Source organism: Typopeltis vanoorti, chromosome 12 (genome assembly GCF_054136105.1).
Source record: "Typopeltis vanoorti isolate ZY-2024b chromosome 12, IOZ_Tvanoo_1.0, whole genome shotgun sequence".
Classification (NCBI taxonomy): Eukaryota; Metazoa; Arthropoda; class Arachnida; order Uropygi; family Thelyphonidae; genus Typopeltis; species Typopeltis vanoorti.
Window position 1 is genome coordinate 91,997,033 of NC_143560.1, and position 26,810 is coordinate 92,023,842.

The window sequence follows — 26,810 nt, forward strand, 5'->3', positions numbered from 1 at the left end:
CAAGATTTTAAAAATGCCATCACCATACCCTACATCCGTGGCACTTCGAAAAAAATAGCCAAGATACTAAAAAAGTATAACCTACACACAGCATATAAGCCCTACCGCAAACTGGCTACCCTTATCCGTTCTACGAAAGATCAGCTCCCTCCTCTCTCTCTGCCTGGAGTTTACAAAGTACCCTGTTCCTGTAAGCTTGCGTACTTTGGACAGACAGGCAGATCAACATCCATCCGCCTGGAGGAACACAAGTCGTACATCGTTAAACACAACTATGGCCATTCAGGCTTGGCTGACCATGTTTTGGACACCACCCACAGAGTATCCTGGAAGAAAACCACCATGCTCCACCACAGCAAATTCAAGAAAGAGAGACTTTTCTTAGAAGCAGCAGCAGCTCTCAGAAACCAACCAAATCTTAACAAATACGGTTGCATTAAGCTTCCGAAGATTTGGGAAACAGTCATCACCAGAGGTCCCACCTTACATTCCAGGCAGCCTACTACTGCCCTTAGAGGGCGCTCCACCTAGATAGGACTTTAGTGTCACCCACGTGGTTGGGCTTAGTATTGTAAGTTTTTGTGTGCATGTTACATTAATTGTCTTTGTAATCCCCGTAGATGTCCTAGTGACTAGGACGAAATATAGGAAGTATTAAATTCTATTTTAATTCTTTTTGAGTGTTGTAAAAAATCCATTAAACCTCCAACATAATGTCTTCACAGCACTTAAGCCTCTACACAAGAAGTGAGATTCACTTTTGAAGCCATAGTGTCTCATACTACTCCTTAAACATGTTCGCTATCTGAGTTCTCAACTGTCTTCACCCACGTAGAAATAAAGCCTTTTTTACTATAAAATATACCCTAATAAAGGTGTAATAATATCTCAATCCTTTAATTTTTTATATTATTGATATTATTTTTATATTATTTATTATTTAACGTCGGACTGCGCCTTTGTAATGTCTTTTTTCTTATCAATTGTAATACCAAGTTTATTGTCGTTTATAGTATATGCACAAAACTTGTGATTATTCTTAATCCTTTTAGTCTATAGTTTTACCCCCCCCACCCAAGGTCTTACATATATTTCACATGCTTGGTGTGTAGACACAATAAAAGCTTCTGGTTGGAACCAATTTCTTAATCTACCTTGCTGTATTTTTCCTGCATTGATCCTCTTAAAAATTAATTTTTTTATTTCGACTGCACCATTAAGGATCGTGTAAAAGAATTGTTTTTTTCCTTCCCTTGCATGCAAGAGAAACATTCAGCTTAGTACGAAAAATATCTCTTAAATTAATTCTAGTTCAAGCAACTCCAAATATCTTATTATCAGTCAGTCATGGCTATTACTATTCTCTGGTCACACAGGTTCTATATTTTTATGCGACAGTGCATTGGTAAGGCAAGATCAGGCAAGCTATTAACAAAACAAACATGTTTATTCATTCTAAGACAAATTAATTACAAAATTTAATCTACACATATCAAGTGTCTGGTTCAGCCTAATACAACTAGATAACAATGGAGACAATACAAATGACGTGTCTAATTCTCCATACGATCATTCAAGCATTTTCGCTTAAGACAAAGACATTAAAATTTCACATAAATTTTCAGATACGTGGGATAGACACACTTTATCTATATGCACGCTATAAACAGCAAAAAGTTAAAACTTTTTAACCACATTCAAACAGAAGTACGGATTTCCGACTTCTCTAATACTTTCTTTGCTAGTTAAGATAAAAAGCCAAATGGCTATTTGGCTTTTTATCTTAACTAAAATATAATTACACTTTTATGGCATTCGTATAGTGAAGGTATGTAAGTTCCTCTCACTAAGCTTTGATATCTTCCAGGTCTACCTACTCACTGATGAGACCTCAAAAAAGGTTGAAACCGGTCTGGGTAGTGACCTCTCCTCATAATGTAATGACAATATTACACCTCCTAGGAGCTGTGTTTTACATTATAAGAAAATATCAAGAATAGTGAGGGAGCTTGCTCCACCTTTACTTCGAATTGCCTTCGCCAATAGTTTTTCGGCATGAAACTTATAAATCGTAGTTATCAATCTTTAGTTTCGCTTACTGGCTATAAAACAACAAAGGATGTTTATCCCCTTATTTTCTACTTTCTTTGCTAATCGACAATAGAACCAACATTCGTCACTTAATTTTCACAATCTAGAAATTGGCATAAAACATCTTACTCACAATCTTGCCAGCTTATTACATATAGTCCTAGATCCTAAAGTATACAGGTACATTCTGCTTTTTCTGAAAAATTTTCGATCAGGTACTAGTTTATGACAGCAATTATACAGCTCACACGTAGATCATCCAAGAATCGTATGGTAGGACATCTCGAAGGGACCGTCTCTGCTGCTATCTAACCTCCCATCATCGTCGGAACTCTTGATCATGGAATGCGACTCTCCCTGTCCTCGGAAAAGACTCGGCACACGAAAAAACTTCGAAGAGAGAGCCCTTTGGGCCCTCAATTTCTGCCTTTTATCTCACTCTCCTGACCTTGGCCCTTCTTCAAATTAAGTCCCCCAGATTTACTGGAGGGTTTTTCTCCGCCACCCACGCTATCGTTGAATTTTGGCAGGAAAACTCGTAATCCGCTAGCCTTAGGTCTATTTGTCTAATCCTGTCTGAGCTTTTTTTTTTTTTTGTCTTTACAATTCTAGTGGTTCTTAAAAAATTATTCTAACATTTGTTACCAGATTTAATACAGCAAAGTGAGTTATTACATTAACTTAATTACAAGTATTTTATGTAAATTTTATTTCCTATGTAAAATCGACATAGAAAAAATGTTACTATGTTTTACGAGATTATTTTACAAAGGGATCAATAAACAGCTCATCTATATTCCATCGTGTATTGGAATTACACTTTTATGGCATTCATATAGTGAAGGTATGTAAGTTCTTCTCACTAAGCTTTGATATCTTCCAGGTCTACCTACTCACTGATGAGACCTCAAAAAAGGTTGAATATAGATGAGCTTATTTAATCAATAAGCTCATCTATATTCCACATTTCACTGATATCTTTAAAGATAAAGATATCAGCCTCACAACAAAAATCAGAATCATGAAAGCATTGATATTCCCTGTGGTACCGTATGAATGTGAAAGTTAGACCCTGGGTTTGGAGACTTACTAAGAATGCCGTGGACTGCAAAGCAAACCAATAAATCGGTGACAGACAGAATAAAGCCAAATTGCTCCCTCAAAGCTATAATCGTCAAGCAAAAATTATCATACTTTGGACATATTATACAAGCAAATGATGCTTGCTAAAGTTGACGGAAGCAGCTGAAGAGGAAGACCAAGAATTAGATGGGCGGATGGAGTTAAAGAAACAACTGGAATGGGACTGGAAATTCTGAAAGATATGGCCAGGGACAGATCTGAATGGAGAAATTGATTTTCATATTTCTGAATGGAGAAATTGATTTTATGTTCATAGAATCACTAGGAGTCAAAATGACTTGATGGAACATAACAACAAAAAAAATTTGTTACTCAGAAAGATCTTACCTGTTTTTGATCACCTTTGTCAGCATGGTCATTTATCCACTGTCATTTCTTCTGCTATGGGTCACATAAAAGACTTCCTTGGCATTTTCTTTAGACTATTCTACTAATGTCCTAACATATTCCTAATTTTTTTTTCTGGAGATCATGTTTAATTTCCTGAGCTGCCCATGAATATTTTTTAACTGGCTTCCATGTACTGCTGATTTCTCTCTCTCTTCTTGCATGTTTTTCCCATCCATGAATAATCCTCAAGTTGGTTCCTGCCATGCAATTCTACATAAATTCTTTTCACCTCAAGATGTCCCTCTTTTCCTCACCCACATAACTGCTAGACACATAACTTTGATTGACAATCATATCTTCTGAAATCCTAATTAAATCCAAAATTCTTGATCCTCATGTTCCCTCCATCCCATGCTGCTTAAGATATCGGTGCCTTAATAATTCCAGAAATTGAATTCCCTTAATTACGATAGTTGAAATTTACCTACAGTGATAATCTGCTTTGCACTTCCTAACCTAATTCAGATAACTATTTCCTGCTTATCACCTATTCTCTGAAATATAGCAGTGCCCCACTAAATATTTTATCTTGCCCACCTCTATCCACCATATATAAGTGACTCTAAACATAATTATAATAAATTCACTCACTATCACAGAATACCAAAATTCCTGGCTGGAGATAGGCACCATATACTTCTCATGAAAATTCACTATAGTAAACTATAAGTTGAATTTTTTTTATCAAAATCCATATATGAGAGGTCGGGCAACATATAGTACATCCATTAGTACCATGGATGGGCAAGAAGGAACTTGTTCATATTTAGTTTGAAGAGCTGTGGATTATATTTCTTGTGAAACACAGAAGTGAGAGACTAGTAATTCTGGCAGAAAGACTTATATTTGAGTGGTCAAAAATTCTAAAAAGATAGAACTTTATAATTATTTACAGACCATATAAAAAACTGGCATACCTTATTCGCCCCCCCTAAGGACCTGCCAGGTGTTTACCAGGTTCCATGTAGTTGAAAGCTGTCCTATTATGGCCAAACAGACAGGACGGCCAACATCAACAGCAAAAAGACTACATCTGGTTCCACTGCTACAGCTACTCAGAGCATGCAGGCCATGCCTTGGACAGCTGTCCCAAGTTACTATGGAAAAAGACTACATTAGGACTTCAGACTGCTTAAGTTTTAAGTCCTTTGTTGTTTCTGCTTCAGTCATACTTACCCTATGTAGTGCCTGAATGCACACATATCAATTTGTTCTTTGTTCCATAATGATGGCAATTTGACTTTGCCAAAATATTGGAAGTATTGATTAAATTTTTTTTGTTAATTAATATATAGTATACATTGATTATTTCTTTATGTAATACCACTATGGATAACCAACGTTATCCATAGTGGCATTACGTTTTAGTTCTATAATCCATATTGATAGGCATGCAGAGCCTATCAATATGGTAAGTTAAAACTGAAGATTTCTCATCAACTAAACTGGTTAACCTTTCTAAAACACTGCTGGGATAACAATGTCATCTCTAACAATATGAAATTAAAATTGCACCTCAATTCACCAAAGGCTTTCTGCTTATAGAAGCATACCAGCTTTGCTTTTCTATGTGAACAGATTGGTGCCACATGCATTCCACTTCCAAACACTAACTAAGCTGTTTGGGTGCTGGAACAAGAGCTTGGTACTATGCTGAATGCTGCTTTCTGGACAATCCTTTCAGTCTCTGATCCTTCAGCTTCTAAAGAATTCCAAAAGGTAAAAAGTCAGCACATCAGTAATTTGGAAAAATTATTAAAAAACTCTAATTTCTAAACCTCATTGGAAAAAACCATTCCTGGCAGGACCATTGGAAAAAACTATAATAAACCTATCATCCATCACACCCTAGCCAGAAGCTATCAACACTTTCCATCTTGGCCATAACTCTGCTATGTCATCTAAAGAAAAATACCCACCAGCAGAGCTAATTATTTCTGAAATATCACATATACAAATACTTACAGTTCTCGTTCAGCACTGCCTTTTACATGAGTCTTTTACCCATACGAAAGTGCTCCTTTTCTTTTCTTTCCTTCTGCTGGCTTGTTCTCCCACCAGATTTCTTATTTGTTCAAGTCATTGATTATTCTATGCCCTCTAGGACCCTAAACATGGCAGTGTTGTGCAGCTCTTTCCTAGCGAGACATTCCAATGAGCGACATAATACTTCTCATGATGGTAGACCCAGGTAAGAGAAAAAGGAGAAACCTTAGAATTACGATGCTTCTCTTTTGATTACCGACAATGGACCTCCCGTGGCGGTGGACCCAGGTAAGAGAAGATTGAGAAACCTAAGACTTGTGACGCTTCTCTTTCGATTACCGACCTCACGTGGCAGGTGAAGAGTAAAGGAATTGTTTCATCGGCCTATTAAATAAAAGAGACAAGAGAGCCATTTGAAATTAGGGGGGGGGGTGCTGAAGGTATTTCCGTTCAATTACCAACAATGGACCTTACATGGGTTCGGACCCAGGTAAGAGAGAAGAATGAGAAACCCCAAGACTTACGATGCTTCTCTTTCAGTTACTGAGACAACAGACCTCGTGGTGGCAGACTCAGGTAAGAAAAGAATGAGAAACCTGAGACAAAGTCCTTCTCAGCATTTCACCTTATAAAGGCTCAGACCTCCATTCTATGCATGCATGCAGCTCTCAAAACTTCCATATATGGTTATGTATTGACATCCAAATATGATGACATCATACTTTGTGCAGCTTTTGAAATTGCCATATATATGAACATGGGTTAACAGCGTTACATATTGACATCTCATGCACCACATTATTTTGACAAAGGCTCATGGTTAAGTTATTACACCAAAATTGACATTTCTTTAAGTGCAATCTCCCTAGAAAAACATGTTGAGCCAATGAAGAATTTTGTAAATACTTTGGGGAAAAAAAGTGATAGCTAATTACCTATTCCAAAACTCAGTGTTGCAAAACTCAAAGAGAGTATGAGTATCTTTGTTGGTTGTAATTTAGATATCTTTTCATGATAAAGTGTTGAATGCAAATTAAACAACTACCATTTGATTGTCCATGTAGAAATTCAATGAAATTGTGATTTATAAATTTCTGGTAATAATGATGAGTTTTCTAACAATCAATAATTGTTAGAAAACTCTTGCATGACAGCCAAATTTTAGGATTCTAGATCTCAATTAAAACATTTTTTTTTATATACATTTCTTAATTTCTGCCAAAGCTGTTAGTGATGAATAGGGAATATTCCATGAAGATAAAAGAAAATAGCTCTCTCACAGAACAGTGCTATTAATTTTTATTTATTTATTGTATGGAGTTTCCTCCCTTTTTTTCCCCCTGTCCCTATTGGGGCGAGTTGAGCCCCCTCATGTGGGGTTAAGTATTTATGGCTATAGATCCATGTGTGTTCATGGAGCTGGTTTGCCTGCTTGCGGGATGAAAAACACCAGATAAACTGGCGGAAAAAACCCTACTGCCCGCACCCAAGACCGGCTAACTTGGCTATGGCTGAGGAAGATGCTCAAATTCCTCACATCTTCGACGGGAACTGAACCTGGGATACTCCTTCCCCAGTCATATGGTTGCGAAGCGCACAGCCACTAGGCTAACCGCACGGACAATGCTATCAATGAAGGCTATGTTATCCAAAATATGTTACAGTTGTGGTTTTTGCAAAGGGAACATAATACTGTTTATAAGAGTTAAAAATAACTCTGTCAGATAAATTTTGCAAATTAAAAAACAAACAAACATGGTTTTTGTATTTTTCTGTGTATTTTCCGTGTTATTTTTGTTCTGTGTTATGAGGTTTACTTGCAAAGTACATAATAGATGATATGCAAGCCAATATATTTTGAATACAAGTGGGGATTAGATTTAAAAAAAAAAATAATAAATTTCATGTCACAAATTTGTAACTATTTTTAGTCAGCACATCCAGTTTAATATTTAAAAAAATATAAATAAATAAACATTTGTGTTATCGACCAAAAGTAAAACTCTGCTGTCTAATGTTATTTGCTAGTTTGGAGAAGCTATAACTTAAATGTGGGATTAGTTGATGAGAAGAGGATCACCGATCTTTATCTCACCTTCTTTTTCCCTTGCGGTGTCAAGGGTTAGTTAATCATCAGACCTCAAACCGTTCACAGGTTAAGGTGGGCAGCCCTACGCCCTGGTGTATCCTATGTCCGTAGTGTTGAGTTCTCAAGGCCGGTTTGCCTGCTTTGTGGGATGAAAAACCCCAGGATAAACTGAGGGGAAAAACCCTACTGTCCACGTCCAGCTAACTTGGCTATGGCTGAGGAAGATCCTTCAGCTCCTCACGTCACCGATGGGAATCGAATCTAGGACATTCCTTCCCTGGGCATATGGTTGTTAAGCTCACAGCCACTAGGCTCTTTATATGTTTAATAAAATGGGAATATGCTTTACTGTCAGTTATCTGGCAGTGGGACACTAGAAATCAAATACAAAGAATAAACTCCAAACTCTGAAGACTTACAGAATTTTTATTTTTTTTTTTTTAAATCCAAAGATAAATTCAAAGACATACATGCGGCATGTCTTGTCAATCACTATATATGACACAGTCCATTGTGGTGCTTTTAGGTGTTATTATTGGTATAGGAGAGCTGATGTATTGCTTAGATGGTGATTAAGCCTGCCTTGCTTAGATTGCCATACAAGTGTTAACTTCACTAGACTGCTTAAAGAGACAAGTAAGGAAATGTTGGTCTTTGGGATAAGGCATCAGAGCAGGTGGCCTGTCCATTTCAAAGTGTTTTCTGAAGATACATGCAATAATATTTGACCTATCCTTGAATTTGTAGACAATTATGGTGTTCACTTTCCTGAATTCTGCAACTTCTTCCCAATCTAATGTGTAAGTCTTTCTATATCAGGAAGTTCTACTAATGTATAGTAAAGAGACGAAGTCTTTATATCTGATATATGTGGTGGCATGCACAGATTTCATCATCATCAAATTCCTGACATATACCCTCAGGAGTGTAAGGGATGTTAATATGATAATACTACATGAAAAAGTTACATCATTACTAACTTCTTATCAACAATTTTCCTCCAAATTAATTTGTCAGCTGTCAATATTCAACTATTATCAGATCTTCCAAGTGTTTTCTTGCCATCCTACTAAAGGATGGCAAGAAAACACTAGGAAAGATTATCAAAACATTTGTTTTGCTGACCTTTCTTCTTCCATTCTGTCAAGTGACCATACCATCTGAGATTAGTTCTGCTAACGCATTCCTGAATGTTAACAATGTCAAGTTCTTTCTACAAACCTCATTTTTAATATGCTGATGCCATCTGTTGACTCCCCTAATCTTTCTGTGATTCCCAGTCTTTGATCAAGAGTTTTATTTCTTAACCAGCACTTAGATCCATAAGTTAAAATTGGTTTGAACACTCCTGTGTACAGCTAGTTCAGTGTTTTGACTAATTTTCAGAATATAATTTGTGAACATTTCACTTTGTCATTTCAAATTAATTGCTTATAGAACAAGTAGTATTAGCAGTATAAAGAAGAGTTTAAACTCTTCTCTCCCTCTTTTTTTTTTTTTTAAACATATCTTAAGATATGGATTCAGTAATGTAGTGATCAGCCAAATTTTTGCCAAAGATGTCAGAGCCAGTTGATATGGAGATATTGGCCATAATAGAATAACATAAGTTGATATTTAAATTCAGTAGATATTTAAATGGTAGTAGATAATAGATTAGTGGCTTGGATAAAGAGGCTGTGACAGAAGTGTATTAGTAAATTATATGGGGGAGAAGTTAGTTCCTAGGATGCTGGAAAATATTCAACTTGCAAAGAATACAAAGTCGAGAGAAGTGGTGGCAGGAAATGTGGTTTATCTTTGAGGACATTAAAAAAACAGCAACTGGAAATATGATGCAGATGCAAGGGGGATATCATTTTGTTGTTAAGTGTAAGATTATACGTTGAACTGAGAAGATAGAATGTGGTGGTGTACTCCAATAGGTAGGACTGCACTTACTGGAGATGACAAGGGATCCGGACATGACAAAGATAAGGGGTTAAAGTGAATTGACTGTATTAAAATACATTATCCATATAAAAGTGAATATATGATTTAATTTCATTAAACCACCAATATTTTTTTTATCCTTGGCTATTTTTAGGACCTTAAATAAAAGTAAAAAATGATATTTTAAAAAATTTCCTACAGTTTACATATTTGTTTATCTTTCAGTCTCTTGCTCTCACCCCTTCCTCATAACAGTTAGTCCTCTGCAAGGTTTCCTCTTGCAGAGGACTTTATAATGCATTCATTATTTTATTACATTTATTGTTTCAGTTCTTTCAATACTTGAATTCATATTACAATTTGACTCAATTTTGGTGTTATTCTTTTACAGGTAAAACTGAGGACTAAGAAAATCACTGAGATTTTTAGGTCTTACACCTCTTATGATCATAAAATTGGACAAAATCAGTTAGTGCTTGTGACTGAATTATCACATGACAAAAATCATTATGTAGGCCATAATAAATTTTATGAGCAAGTAAGTGTTTCTTCTTTTCTTCAGATATTCTTATTAAGTTAGTTTGTTTTGTTCTTTAACAAAATGGGTTGTATATAATATAATACAACCCATTTTGTTAAAAATACACACACATTTGTAAGCATCCTGATTTTATCAGCAAACTGCAAATACGATCTTTGTCCTTAAAAAGGAAAGGAGATACTCATCATGTGCAGAGTTGAAGTGCAAGGATTTAATTTGAATCTTGCCATGTTATGAGGAACCTTTATAAGGCTTTTTAACTGAAGATAAATTAGGTTAGGGTAGGTTAGAGTTGGATAGGTTTTTCCCAGCCTGATGTATGGTATTAAAAAAGAATAATAATTGACTGGCTGTTATTCAGTCATAATTCCATTCAGACTAGGGTTTTTGTCCCAGAAATTCTTGGGAAAATTTTTGTCTCACAAGAAAACCAACTAGAGACTTGGAAATATTTCAGAAATTCAAATTTATTGTAATTCAAAGCATGAAATTTATTTTAATTTTCAATTTTAGTAAAATGAGTATTGCATCATATAGATTACAGAAGATAGTTAAAATTTTATTACTAATTAAAATATTTATCATCTGCAATGAATACAATATTATTTGTTGTTTTACACATCTGTTTGTATTTCTTTTAAATATAATACAATAATATCATGATATGACCAATGTGATTATGAATCAAGTGCATTGAAAACAGCCACATGTAATAACTAAATACTTAAGGAATTGACAGCATACACTAGAAATATGAATTAAATCAACTTTAATATATACTTTCCGATATTTCGGCAACGTCACATTGCCATCTTCATGGGAACTTAAGAAAAAAGACACTTGCACGCAAGTACTACATAACAGCAAATGTGAAACGAAGTGAGGAAGCTATGTTTTCCTAAAGTCCTGATGGTGCCCCCTTGCAGGCTATATTGGGTGTTCTTGGCCTTTGGGCTGAAGTTCTTCTGATATATCTGTTGGCCAAACAGGCAGGACACCAAATATCAGAATCTCAGAAGGACTACATCCGATTTCACCAGTACAGCCACTCTGGGCTTGCAGACCATGCTCTGGATACTCGCCACAGAATAAGGTGGAAGAAAGCCACAGTAATACGCTGCAACAAGTTCAAATATGAAAGACTATTCACAGAACAGGCCAAACCTCAACAAATTTGGATGCATAAGACTGCCACAAATTTGGGAAACATCAGAAGAACTTCAGCCCAAAGGCCAAGAACACCTAATATAGCCCACCAAGGGACACCATCAGGACTTTAGTTTCGTTTCACATTTGTTATTATGTAGTACTTGCGTGCACGTATCTTTTTTCTTAAGTTCCCATGAAGATGGCAATATGACATTGCCGAAATATCGGAAAGTACATATATTAAAGTTGATTTAATTTATATTTCTAGTGTACGCTGTCAATTCCTTAAGTATTTAGTTATCATGTTTATCCAGCGAATAAGCCTTTCTACAAGCCACATGTAAATAGACATATTTATTACAGCTAACTGCTCCAAGTTGGTTCTTTCATGGAATTACCCCTCTCTTATCAGGTGGTTCATTAATTTAATGAAAACAAAAGATCACTATGCATAGTCAGTGGACTTTCATGCTGTTGCTGAAGTTATTTTTCATTTCTACTTTTAAATTTGGATCACATTTAATAACTTGATAAAATACAAATTATTTATACATTTTTATTAATTTTACAATTTTAATATTTTCACTCCAGTTTCAAAATGAACATACAATAAATCAATCTAAGTTTAGAGACACTTTAAGAAATGTAAAATTGCAGTACAGTTATTATCCAAAGCAAATTTCATGTAAGGATTTGAACACTAGTGGACTGGCAAGCATTTAGAATGTATGTAAGAACTATTGAGGGAAATATGGAACCTTCGAGTAGCTCAGAAAGAATTAAGATTGATCAGTCAACTTTAGACTTTTGGAAAACGAGAAGGTTAAGTGATATAGTATCTAGATTGGCCGCCGAAGGTGGAATCTCAATTTGAAAAATTGCCAGTAGTTCTTTTATATGCAAATCCATTTCAAAACTGAATTATGTATTACCGAAGAACCAGTTGGATATCTTCAATTTACTTTTGACTTTTATGAACATAAAAAAAAAGAATAGCAAATATCAGCAATTAAAGAATTAATATAATTAGATCACCATTTCCATCTTACTTTGGATGAGTAGACCAGTATTGGAAATAAAAGGTATTTCAGTTTTGTTGTTCATTCTGATGATGCAAAAATTTTTAACTTAGGATTAGTTCATATTCCTAGAAAAACATTTCATGATCTGATATTCTGAATACTATGGGCTCATGAATGCAAGAATTTGGAATAATTTTGAAAAAACAGATTGTGGCTATCATGACAAACAGAGCAAGGGTGAGATGCTGAAATTTAGATGTGAAAGCTCAGTTGAAAATTTATTCTTAATCATGCCATTTATTTAATGGTTATTTATGCAATTTATAATAAATACATAACAAATATACTTAAAAATTTTTTTTCACAAGCAAAATTGTAGTGTATGGAATTTCCAGGACTTGTAAAAAATGTCAAATCCTGGGAACAGAAAAATACTCAAGACTCAGAAACCCTAGTTAAGACTAAAACCTCTTTTACCAGTATCTGGCTGTTATATTGTAATCTAGCCAATTTATTCTTCAACATGTGATCACCTCTCTTTGTAGAGACAGAGAAGAACTCCTCAAAATGTGTAATTAGTTGCCCACACCATGCAGGTTCCCATAGGTAGCTCATTTTGTGACTGTCAGTCTGTAGAAACAGAGTCGGTAATTTTGATGAGATAATACTGATGGCTTTGCTGATGACTAGTTGCAGTATTAATCCTTGATAGGATGAAAGATAGCAGAGTATAATGTGCACTAGAGATTTAGATTGGGTCAATTAGTTTAACTTAGTTTGTAATAGGCTATATCTAGGTTAAGATAGGAAGAGATTCAAACTTGTATGCTTGGTCAAATTATGAGAAATAGGTGCAATTTTAATGGTAGTTGCGAAAGGTTAGCTTCAGACACTATATAATTTATGGCTTTGTCTATCAATAATAGTGGAAAGAATGTCACTGAACTCTTTTAATCCGTTCCAATGGATGATGACTAAAGGCTTTCAAGTCAGAATCTGTCTAGCTACTACATGATATTGTTTGTACTCTGTATGGTGAAAAGCAGAACCATTTGGAATTGCTTTCATATTATTATGGTGCATTTGTTCTGGTGATAATGCCACTTGAATGGAAGTTAACACTTCCATGCCTGTTAACAACAGCTGTGTTAACAGGCAGTTGTTGAGACTGCACACTACTGACAGCTACTGTTTCTCATGTTGTACCATTCAGGTATGATGTTCACAGGCAATTAGGTACTGGTCTGGATGATGTGCTTAGAAAAATTACCAGACATACTGTGATCTATTGAGATTTGTCACCTGACATGGAATTTGGCCAAATCCTCAGGAGTTAGAGAGGAATCAGTGGCAATAACCATGTTGAGTGGCTTACATCAAACACTGTAATCTAATAGAGATAAGAATATAACTGAATATGTTTAGGTCACATTCTAGCAGATGAGGATTGAGTTTAAGTTAGCTTATAATAACTATATCTAGATTAAGATAGGAAAGGATTTTGTGCAGAGAGATCCTGCACGAAATGCACTGACCCATCTTGTGACAGTCTGGTATGGTAGGGCATTGTTGTCACAGGCTTCCCTTGTAGTGATACCATTTATTCCTCATGCATTGAAAAGCAGCACTAGTCAGAGTTTATTTTATATGGTTACTGTACGATGGCTCTGGTGATGAGGCCACTAGAATTTGGTGCACCATTCAGGTGTGAATTGTATTGGTCTGGGTATTGTGCTTAGAAGAGAAGCCACCATACTGTGATCTTTTGAGATTCATCTGCTGACCAGTATTATACAAGCATTGTAGAAAGTATGTTGTAGTTAGGCAACATGCACAAAATGTAAAATAGTTTATTTATCAAGTCTATACAATTACATCTCTTCAATGTAATCTTCTGCCATGTTCTGCAGATGTTTCTAAATTTGAGAGAGCTGCTGGATACCATTAGTAGAGTGTTACCAGATGATATCAGTGCTGGTGTGACTTACTGTTCAAAGAAGCTCTTGTGCATCATGAAATCACAGACCTCTGAGGGGTTCTTTCATTTTGGGAAACAAATCGGAGACACAAGGACTTGTATCCATTGAACACGGAGGATAGTCCAATACTTCCCACTTCCAACTGTCCAACATCTGATCACTATTACCAATTGCAATATGTGACATTGTGCAACAAACACAGTGGAGAACACATGAAAAAATGTGGTCACTTTCTCCTTAAAGCTAGGTGCAAATTGTGCTTTAGAAATTGTCGATACTACTGTGCATTAACACTTTGCCCTTCAGGCACAGCATAATGAAGAATGACACCTTTAACATCGTAAGCAACTGTCAGCATGATTTTAACTTTGCTACATTCCTGGCAAAGTTTTTTGTTTTGGACAAGATGATCCTGAATGATGCCATTCGTTGGATTGTCTCTTCAGTTCAGACTCATACGCCCTTTCCCAAGTTTCATTAATGGCTATAATATGATTCAGGGTCCGCACGGTTAGCCTAGTGGCTTTGTACTTTGCAACCATATGCCTGGGGAGGGAGTGTCCTAGGTTCGATTCCCGTCAACGACGTGAGGAGCTTAAGGATCTTCCTCAGCCATAGCCAAGTTAGCCAGTCTTGGTCGTGGACAGCAGGGTTTTTTCTGCCAGTTTATCTGGTGTTTTTCATCCCACAAGCAGGCAACCCGGTCCAAGGACATACAGTGATTACAGTCAGGAATAATGACCCAGCCATAGGTCTGATTTGTCAGCCTATGCTGGTTCCGGAGCCCGGATAAAATTTGGGGGGGGGGGGGGGGAACTAGATGGTACCGTGAATGCTGTATCATCACGTGGAATTTATACGATTCAGGAATGCATTTTCTTCATTTTCATATTGAAGAAAATGAAGAAAATGACCTCCATCTGGAACAATTTTCATATTGTTCCAGATGGAGGTCAGCAACTGTATGCATGTGCCATTTTTGCACTCAGTCAAGTGACGTGGAACCCAATGAGCTGAAATTTTGCATATACCAAACCTCTCTTTTAGAATGCGTCAAAACACTTTAGTGGTTTATCTCAGTTTCCTGGGCTAACTAGTGCACAGTCCATCGCCAGTGAACTGTGAGGAGTCCCCAAACAAGTTCAACATGTTTATCTGAAACTGTGAGTTGTCCTGCACCACAATTATCATCTGAGTGATTTTTCCCCAAACAAATGCACTGACCCATCTTCCAACAGTCTGGTATGGTATGGCACTGTTGCCACAGGCTTCCCTAAGACCACAGTAATAGTCACTCTCAGTTTTACCTCGTGCAACCTGGACCTTGATCCAGGGATCTTGTGAACATATTTTAGAGCACTGCACACAAACATTTTAACTAGTTCTTCACACATGGACACTTGTTAGGATAGGCTCTGCCACCTTGTATGCATGTACAGTACATACAACTAGCGTCCCTGTCAAGAGTAACATTTGAGTTACCAACTACGTCTTCTGACAGTGCTGCCACTACTTTATTTACAACTCTCGTACTCTTCAAATTCTCTGAATTATTAATTCCAGTAAAATACCAATAAAGGCATCTTCCTCAGCTGTTCCCACTTCTATATGGGGTTGCTGTTTCTGATATGTCTTCTCCACTGGTTTCTATTGTAGAGTGTACACCAATAAGACGTACACTATGGCATTTGTTGTCGCTAAATGGCCGGAGGCGAGGCTTAATTTGTAAGTTTTGGATCGTCCAACATTCGGGCTATCAACGTCCACCGCCCCTACCTAATTTCCGAATGTTGGACGATCCAAAACTTACAAATTAAGCCTCGCCTCCGGCCATTTAGCGACAACAAATGCCCAAATTTGGCAGACACATCTTGCAGCCTTGACATAGCCCTACAGTCATTCCCACAAAGTTCCGACGATGACCGAAACGGTCCACACCCCGTAAACCCTTGCCCCAGTTTCCACATAAGGATACCCTTCCCCACAACAAAATAATATATTTATATATATATTATTAATAGTAACCCGGGTTCCCAAACTTATTTCCCCTGTCCCAAGTACATCCCCATGTTCTTTCCCTCTCTTCCCCCCCCTTCCACAAGAGCTTGGATTTAGAAGGCATCTTTAAACCAAAATCAAGGTATGGACATAATTTTTCAACATTTTTTATTCTGCCATAATTGCCTTCTACACTCGCCCGTAATGTCCTAAATTATATATATATATACCCCTTTTGAGTTATGTTAGCCAATGTATTAAATATATGGGACACTCCTAAACAAAAACAGGCTAAAATAGCCTTTAATTATATTAATAGTGTTTTAGAGGAGTAGCATGGGAATTTCCCAGAAATTATACTTAATGCAATATTTGTATTTTATAATAGTTATCATTAAATATATTTGTGCTTTTATATATCACGTTGTTCATTCCTTATGCCACAAATGTGTTTAAAAACTAATTGCATTATTATTTCTATTGCATGAGTTAAAACATCCCAACCCATTCTGTTCACCATATATAAGTTGCTCTCTTATTACCTTATGGCCACACACACACCTCTCATATATAATTGTTCAGATTAAAATTTTGTTAATTAGCATCTCAGCAAACATTGAGTATAGGAAGTGATAAAATCACATAGGTGATTTTTATTATTGTTGGAACACATTGTGCTGAGGTTTATATTTTGATTTTCTTTCTAATGTAGTGTTGTTGGAATAAATAAGGAGTTCCAAATTATTTTAACATTATCTTACCTTAAAAAATGTTTGCTACCATATTTTCAGAGGTTGGAGTAGTGATGAAAAATATTAGGATTAAGCATTGATTTAATGCAATTCATACTTTGAATATTCCCATAACAAAAATAAGATTAATGTGCATTTAAAAGTCATACAGTAGGAACCAAAAGAAAAATGGAAAAATCTGATGAATATTTGAAGTTATCTGTAAAAAAAATTAAATAGTTAATTTTGATTTGAATATGGAAAGATATTCATGGCTTCAACTTCAACACCTTAGATGGTTTTCCCTCTGAAATGAGCAGTCATCACCGAGAAATTGTGTTCAGGTATGAATTCTGAGCAAAGGTCATCCTTTCCCCAACAGGCTAATGTATACTGCATTGTAAAGTGCAATAATTTTGCATAATGAAAATAAAATAAATTACTGATTTTAACTGTTATTTTAATTGTTATATACTTGATTTTGATGAATAGTTAATGCCTGAATTTGATGTAGTGGGTCATTTATACTTGTAGTGCTATTTCCTCCCCCCACATTCTACCCGTGATAAGTTGTAAAGTTATTACTGTTGACAAGGCAAGGCCTCGTGATTTTTTCCCAATTCAGAAATCAAACATAGTACTTTTTCAAGCTACTTCAGGCCTCCAATAAGTGGTATGTATTCCCACATACTAGGCAGAAAAACTCATTTATGTTACAATGGGATTTGAACTCACAGCTTGTTAGTTCAGAGAGCATAGTGCTATCTATTTTGAAATCTGATCATTGATGTAAACTAAAAAAATAAATGCTGTGAAGAAGTTTAATCATTGTAAAAGCTTAACCTTATAAGACTTTCTTGAGATATGAATCTTATTTGAAGACCAAACATGATTTTATGCTATTTTAGGCCTTTCTTATTGAAGGGGGGGGGATGCATCTAATGGCAGCTACTTAGGTGATTTTTTTGTTTATTATAGATTTTCATTTATTTTTGTCTTTTTCCATACCTGCGTTGATGTTCTTGCTATGATAGATTAATTTCTCATATTGAAGACAATGCTAAATAGATTGAGGCAGAGATGCCCGAGGAACAAGCAGGTTTTAGGAAAGGTAAGGGCACCAGAGATCAGATCATAGAAAAATATAAAGAATTCAGACTCCCTCTTGTAATGTGTTTCTTAGACTACTCTAAAGCTTTTGACTGTGTTGAGCATGTGGAAGTAATGAGAACAATGGGTTTTCCTCAACACACTATCAAGTTGATAGCCAACTTGTATAAGGAGCAAGAAGCCACGGTAAGAACAAGTGTTGGATTACCTGACTGGCTTCAAGTTGGAAAAGGAGTTAGGCAAGGATGTTTACTTTCTCCTCAGTTTAGTATATATGTGGAGGACATCGTGCATGAAGCATTGGATGAGCTGAGGACAGGAATTAGAATAGGAGGTATATTGATTAGTAATCTGATGATAGAGTACTCCTTTGTAATGACATGGAAGAACTAGGACTAATTCTTGACAAAGTTAACAAGATTAGTAATAACAGAGGACTTCAACTCAATCCAAGTGGAGGAAAGAAAAAAAAACTTCCAACTTAAAATGCTGTCTTTTGTTGAAAAGAAAGAAGAAATTGAATATAATGTGACAGTTAAATTTATGTTAGCATATATATATTGTATAAATTCCTTGAAAAAAAACATTTTTTTTTTTTTTTCATAATTAGGTACTGCTTCCAAAAGAAGATACCATTATGGGAAAAGTGGTAGAAGTTGTCATTATTGAAGTAGGAAAGCATCACATGGTTGGGAAATTACTAGGCCTTCATGAAGAAAAAGGAGTGTTACTTCACCAACCACATAATAAAGGCCAAATATCAGGAGTGACATGTAAATCAAATACTCTGTTATCACTTATTCCAGTATTCAAAAGTCATACATCTAGTCACGCCTCCGTTAAGCTATGGAAGATGTTAAAATTATATCTTCCTATGTTTTGGCTATGGATCAGTATTGCACTTCTTGTTTCAGGACTCAGTATGAAATTTCATTACCTTCTAAAAAGATATCTCTAAAGAAAGTTGAAATGCTTCGTAATCATGTTCATTCAATCACGTGGAATTTTACTGTATGTATATGTATACATCATTCTGGTAATATTAAATTACATAAGCCTGCAAATCAAAATAAATATATGTTGAATAGGATTGGCATTCAAATAACTAAGTAAACCAAGTTCAAAAACGACTTTTTTTTTCCCCTAGATGTAAGAATTTTTCACAGATAAGAAAAATATACACTGAATTCTCTATTTACATGGTAGATTGGTTCCAGAAAAAAACATGCAAAAAAAGAATACAGTGCATATGAATAAATAGAAGAATGGTTCCAGATGTGAAAACCCAATATGAACAATGTTATTTTCAAACAAAATATATGAAAATCATTCAATAAAACACTATTTTAATTGAATATTTTTTATTTTAAATATTTAGTATATACACATGCATCTTTCTTAAAGAAAATAGTGTGTCACTAATGAAACAGAAATTCGAAAAGGCCCAAATACACTCATGGAGATGATTATATATATATAAATTTTATTTGCCATTAGTTTTTGACAGCAGCTGCATTCTTTTGTGTGAGACTGGAATTAAATCACTTCCATCACTTGGGCTGTCCTGTACAAATGGGCTGTTCTGCAATGGCAAAACGTTTTCTTCAGTAAAAGGAACTATGTTAGCACTAATTTCCAATAATTCTGGTTGATTTTTCTTTTTTTACCACAAATTCTGTAATTAATTGTTGAGATCCTGTTTTGACTAGATCTTTGTTTAATTCTTCATATCTCACCATGCATGACCTCAGTAGCCATTTGAAGCCCTTCTTTAATTAGGACAACTTCTATTATTTCATCATTACTAACAACCTTGCCATCCATCAGTTCTTCAATATCTGCAGAAGAAAAATCATCCGGTGCTAATCTGATGATATTAGGATATTCAGTTGTATGCAAAGGTATAGGGTTTTTCTTTTTCACTCATTCTGGCCAAGTAGCTTTTCAGGATGCATTTAAAGTTGATGGTTTCAATTCTGATGATGCCAACTAGCAAGTTTGATGCTATCCAAAATGGAAAATTTCTTCCACACATCAATAATTGTCACTAAATTATCCTTAAATATTCCGATATGTATTGGAATATTCTTCTTATGTAGTAAGTTTTGAAGGTAGCGATCACACCCTTATCTAGTGGTTGTATTAAGGCTGTATTATGTAGTAAGTTTTGAAGGTAGCGATCACACCCTTATCTAGTGGTTGTATTATGTGGCAGAAAACAAAATTCTACATTCAGGTGTTCTAAAACAGGATGGCCAGGCACAATGTCTATAATCAATAAAACTTTTAAGTCCAGATTTTTTTTCTATCAAATAGCATTTAACTTCTGGGACGAAACATTAATTCTGGAACCATTCATTAAAAATGTCTTTTGTAAACCAACATTTTTTGTTTGTATTCCAGTGCACTGGTAACGTGTTAAAATCCATAACTTTTATTGCCCATGGTCTTAGGGATCGATTAATGAGTAATGGGTTTTAATATACGATCTCCTGCAAAATAATAGTCACACAATCCTTAGCTGCTTTAAAGCCACCAACACTTTTGTGATTTCGTTATATAAGTTCTACTTGCATTTTTTTCCAACAAAGGCCAGTCTCATCTGTGTTCACTTGATCAGGAGTGTAGCCACCATTTTCAATAATTTTGGACAGTTTTGAAAGAAATTCCCTAGTTGCTGGCTCATCTTCAGCTTCTCCTTTTATTTTTACATTATGAAGTTCATATCTTTTGAGAAATTTTGTAAGCCAACCTGTGCTTACAGAAAAATCATAATTGTTGTTTGATGTTGTTGGCTTCTTTTCCTGAATCTGTTTGTACAACCGTAATGCTTTCTGTTTGATGACATTTCTGTCTAAAGGTATTCCTTTTTGTGAGCGATCTTCTATCCATATCACTAGGGCCTTTTCCTTCAAAATTTAATACATACCTGTATAACTATTGTACCAACAATAAACACGAGCCATGTAAACATTTCGAATTGTAAACAAGAAATTATTGTTTAGCAAACAGTTTAACTCCTTCCAAGCAGCTTTATATAAGCGGCTATCTCTTAACGGACCAACTTAACTTCGAGGAATCAACATAGCACCCTTTTGCTTGTAGGAACCAATGGCAAATGAATATAATGAATCATCTGTCAGCTTAACTTCGGGAAATCGTAATTACAAAAATTTTTTTTTTTGTCGTCACAGTTGTCTACATTCTGTAGCATAGAGTAATCCCTGATATTTAAAACATCGAGGGAGTTTCCCCAATTCAAGTTTAAATACATATGTTCATAAATGAAATGGGAATATCCTTTTTAGCAGAACTGAATTCAAACAGAAATTCTAAAAATTAAGCTCCATTTGAACCATGGTAAATCAAAATATACCATGCAAAAATATAATTGGTTTTGTTTTCTAAACCTGTATTTTGAAATAGTGTAAAAAAGGCTGTGCAAAAAGAGAATTAGCTGTACAGCAATCCCTCCAATAATGTGCTTCTGATTCAAATTGTAAACAAGAAATAAATGTTACAGATTTCAAAAATTTTCTATCTATACATTTTTTATGGCTAACTGTTTTAAAAAAAATTACTCACCAGGATGAAATAATTTAGTTACTGATTTAAAACATTATACAAAGTTATTTTCAATGGCATACAGTAGCACACTATTTCCATGTACACCATGTTCCAAATTACTGCAAAAATTTATGTTGTCTGCTAATTACAAAGCATTTTGTTGATCATATCTCATGCCTCCTTTGCAATTGTTTTCCTTACTTTTTTATCTTAAAGTATTTTCTTAATCTTTAATCATGAGTAAAAGAATTAGTGAGCAAAAAGTCTCTTTGCAACCATGAAAGAAAGGGCTATCAATGAAGGAGAAGGAGGAGAATTCCATGCTAGTGCTAGGTTGTTTGAGTGTTTCAAAAAGAGAAATAGCTTACATAATGTTCTAATCACAGGTGAAGCTGCAAGTGCAGATAAGGAGGTTTGCACAAATTAACCAGAGATTTTGAAGAAAATTGTAGAAGAAGGAGCTTGAAACCAAAAAATATTTAATGTCGATGAAACTGGCCTTTTTTGGAAACAAATGCCATCCAAGACTTTTCTGGCCAAATTAGAGAAATCTCAACTTGGTTATAAAGTCACAAAGTTGAATGAAATTACTGCTAGCAGTTTGGAAGCACATTCTACAAATGATTTTACAGGCTTTTCAAATGAATCTAAGTTAATTAAATCTCATTCTGAGAACTTGAGTGATTCCGACCTGCTAAATTTAGATGCACAGCAGGAAGATCCTGAAGAATATGAAGAAAATTTAATCACTGACAAGCCCAAAGAGATTTCACAGAAACAATTTGAAAATATTTTTTGTACAATCTAAGAATTTTTTAAGCAGCAATTCTTAGAGGCTGACCCTGATGAAGAGAGAAGCAGTAAAATTTGCAGAAGAGGCAATAGGGCCATATCATCAGTTGTATGAAAAAAGAAACAGAATGCCCGGCAAACTATGTTAGTTCAATTCTTTGTTAAGAAGTGGAATAATAAATTTACATTCTGAATATGTTTTATTGTCTTTCAGCTTCATGGCTTTCCTTTAACTAGACCATGAGAGATATCTAATTTAAAAAAAAAAAAAAATTAAGTCGAAAAAGAAATTTGAGGAACAGATTATACTTTTTCTCATAGGTTATTATATTTGATTAGTGCATTTTCGATTAATGAACTTGTTTTGAAGTATACATTAATAGAGGGATTGCTATATTTTATTTTATGAAGAATAATGAATAAAATGAGTGTCATGAAAAAATTTTATACAAATAAATGTTTATTCATAATCTCCCCCCCCCCTTTTTTTTTTGAAGAAAATTTATCTTTAAACGACTGTTGTGGGTATTACCTTAGGTCATGCATTCTCTTTAAACCTACAATGGTTAGATCATTTTCAGATTGAGGTCAGATGGCAAATATATCATCCACCATGGAAAAGAGATTTCTGGGATTTTACCATTTTTGGATTTCATTTTTACCTGCATGGCTTCTGGTACTCTGCCATCCAGTGTATATTAGGAACCTACCTTTACTGGTAGATATATACATCAAAGTATTCATCATACCTTCCAAAAATCAGGTTTGTCAAATCCTTAATTAACAGAGTACCTAATATTTGCTCCTTTTCTTTATCCTTTCAACAAGAGCTTCTCACTTTCAAAGCTCTAATGCAATCACATGCTACAATCCTCATCACATTCAACAGATAATTACCTCTTCTTCATCCTTTTAACAAAAGCTTCTCACCATCAAAATTCTAATGCAATTACATGGCTACAACTCTCATCACATTCAACAGATAATTATTCCTACATCCCAACACCGATAGATATATTTCAGTAGAATGCAAGGTTCCAATCCTATATACTTCTGGCTTTCAAAACCTATAGGCAGATTCTCAAAGAAGATTCACCTCGTACCCACATATTTTCCTATCAACAAAATTTATTTCTACCATCTAAAAAAGATGATAGACATTTGCTTCTGTCTCTTGCTGGTGTTTTACAGATTAATTGTGAATGAAATCTAACATACTTCCATTCTCTGTATGTAACATACATTCTCTGGAAACAATGAATTAGTGAATATCTTTATTTCAAAAGTTGCAACCTATTATTATTATTAAATTTCAGAATACCACATTCACCTAAATTAATGTCATTTACCTGAAATCTTAATGAACTAAATATAACTTCAAAGTAAATAAATATATTGTATTATTGTGCCATGTTCCTTTGATTTACAGTTTCTAAGAGAACAGTATTAATTTATTCTAACTGTCCATTATTTGTATCTGTCAAATTATAAGCATTATTAACATAACAGCTTAAATTTAAACATAAATTCTGCATTTTCATTGTGTAGAATTATGGACATGTTTGAGCAACTACTTTACTTAAAACTAAGATGAAATAACACTCATTGATTTGACCTTCATATCAAAGTCACTATCAAGAATACATGGGGCAGGGGGGGGGGACTGAAAAATTCATATAAACCCGATGTTTCATCAAATTGTAATAATTCGTTCTTTTTGGATATATAAGACATGTCAGAGGTTTTTGAAGACACAGAGGTGTGAGCCATCAAGTCTTTTGTGTTGCAAGAAAAATCTGCAACTGAGATTTGCCAAACTTTATGTGAGACTTTAGGGGACCCTGTTCCAGGATATCCAATCCAACAGTTGACAGATGGGTGGCCAGGTTTAAAACTGGGCATCCTGAGACAACAGATATCTCCAGGTCAGGAAGACCTTCCACAGCGATCACACCTGAAAACATCAATGCAGTGCATTCCATGATCCTATGATAGATAAATACTAGCTATAAACATTGCAAAGACTCTGGAGATATCCATGGGCCAAGTTGGGGGGGGGGTCATTATCCACCAACATTTGGACATGCAGAAGCTCTCAGCAAAGGGAGTCCCCAAATGTTTGAATGCCAATCAAAAAGATAGAACATGTGCTGTCATCTCAAGGGATTTTAAGTAATCAAGTGCAAATTTTTTTGGCTTGTATTGTGACTGTTGATGAAACATAGCTTCATCACTATGATCCAGGGACCAAAAAACAACAGTCAATGGAGTGTGAAGACACAAAAGTTCTCCACACCCAAAGAAGTTCCAAATCCAAAAGTCAGCAGGGAAGGTTCTTGCCATTGTCTTTTGGGATATGGATGGCGTAATCCTTACCAAGTACCTCAAAAAAGGTGAAACTGTTACAGTAGCAGTTCATTTAACAGATCTGAAGGAAAAATGCTGCAGAAACCCGACCAGAGGTACATTGCTTTTGCAGGATGATGCATCTGCTTATGAAACCCAACAGACAATACATACACATCTTGAGCTTTCAATGTCTGCCTCACCCACCCTATTCACCAGACCTGGCCCCATTTGGCTTGAAAGGAACACAATTTATCACAGACGAAGTCATATCTGCAGCTGAGGACTGGTTTGTGCAAGAAGGGAAAGATTTTCTCAGAAGATTAAGAATGATTAAGATTAAGATCAAGTGCATAACACTTTGTGGGAATAATGTGTAAGTTACATGGTTCTATCTCAGTTCCTTCATGGTGATTATCACTTTTCAGCACACCCTCATACATACAGTGGAATACAAGCTACATCACAATACACTTTAGTAAGCTGCAGCATAACTGCTCTGGTAGCCTCCTTAATTTTAAAACCTTACGCTTTGCAACATTAGACTTGCAGTCTCACTCATTTGGCCTTTCAGCCAGTCTATTTAAGTGCTCTTGCAAAGCTACATCATCCACCCTTGTCTGCCTCTGGTTATAAATGATCACTATTTCTCCTTGTTTTTTTGTATTTGGAGTTCTCCCATTATTTTCTTCTATTCCTAGATGCTATATGGATTGCAAATTGGTCTTCCAAACTCATGGAGAGCTGTTAAGCCATCATTCTTATGGAGATTAGCATAATGGATTAACAATCCATAGGTATCTGAATTTTCCTTCATATCAAGTTTTGGTATGATGCAAGGACTTGGGTACCTATCTAGTCAATTCTATGGTATGTTAGAAGTGCATGTTCAGAAAGCTAGATGTTCCATAATTAAAGGAATTTAATGTGTTATCCTTTTCTTATTGGAATTGTACATCCTGTTTCCTCTATGTAGGGTAAATTACAAGGTGCACTGAATTTGGTATTTCCTTGGGTAGGCAAGGGGATCGTTAGAGTAATTAAAGTAAACTTTATTTTAATTATTAAATTTCAGAATGCCACATTCACCTAACTTAATGTCCTTTACCTGAAATCTTAATGAACTAAATATAACTTCAAAATAAATAAATATATTGTATTATTGTGCCATATTCCTTGGATTTACAGTTTCCTTAATTAATTTCCATTGTCTGCTGTCTCCTTATCCCAGTGATATGCATTCATCTGCTGTTAAAGGAAGGGGGATTTTGGGAAAGTGAGGGTAAAGTAATGTGGGGGGGATTATTTGAAAAAACTAGTTTTTTGTATGTATATTATTAAGGGTGGGAGGAGGGGGTTGATAGAAGGATATCTGAAGATAGAAATTATTTTTTTGGGGAAGAGGAGGGATTGATGGGAAAAAGTCAGGAGGTGGAAGCCATTTCAAGTGTGTTGTCTTCAGAACTCGTGGGGGAAGTGGAAGCTATGTCATGTCGGCCAGGTGTTTCTGTATTTGGTGTGCTTGTGTTGTCACCTATTGGTCAGAGTCTCATTTTAATTTTGCAGATGGTTTGAATATAGTATTAATAGATGTACATCACTGATTTTCTGGATCATTAGTGGATATGTATGGATTTATGCATGACACCACTATGAATTAGTCCTTGGTTAAATGTAAAAATGTGTTTTTTTTTTTTTTTCCACATTAAGAATCGCCATCAAGTGCAGATGTAAATATAATTAAGTGTGCACACAAGCAGTGCAATCTGTGGTGGCTCCAGTAACTAGTTAGGTGGTCATGGGAATTTCAGGGGTACTCTTGTAATAACTAAAAGACATGCCAGACCATCCATTGCTAGAAAATTGAGCGATGTATATTTGTATTCAATTTTTGCTCTTCATTTTCTTTCCGTTCTCAGAGGTCAGGCTTTAATCAACAGTTGA

At 35.2% G+C, this 26,810-nt stretch overlaps 1 protein-coding gene across 6 annotated transcripts in view; it reads left to right on the forward strand.

Annotated features, from left to right (window-relative positions):
- The window catches only part of LOC150101004 (threonylcarbamoyladenosine tRNA methylthiotransferase), a 154,485-nt gene extending 135,210 nt beyond the window's left edge, over nt 1-19,275 (forward strand). For all 6 annotated transcript variants that reach the window (XM_090401238.1, XM_090401237.1, XM_090401242.1 and 3 more), the window contains 2 exons: nt 10,023-10,169; nt 18,772-19,275. In XM_090401238.1, coding sequence (XP_090257364.1) covers nt 10,023-10,169; nt 18,772-19,119 — 495 coding nt within the window. In that variant the 3' untranslated portion in view covers nt 19,120-19,275. The remainder of the gene's footprint in view (nt 1-10,022; nt 10,170-18,771) is intronic.
- The last annotated feature ends 7,535 nt before the right edge of the window (nt 19,276-26,810 follow it).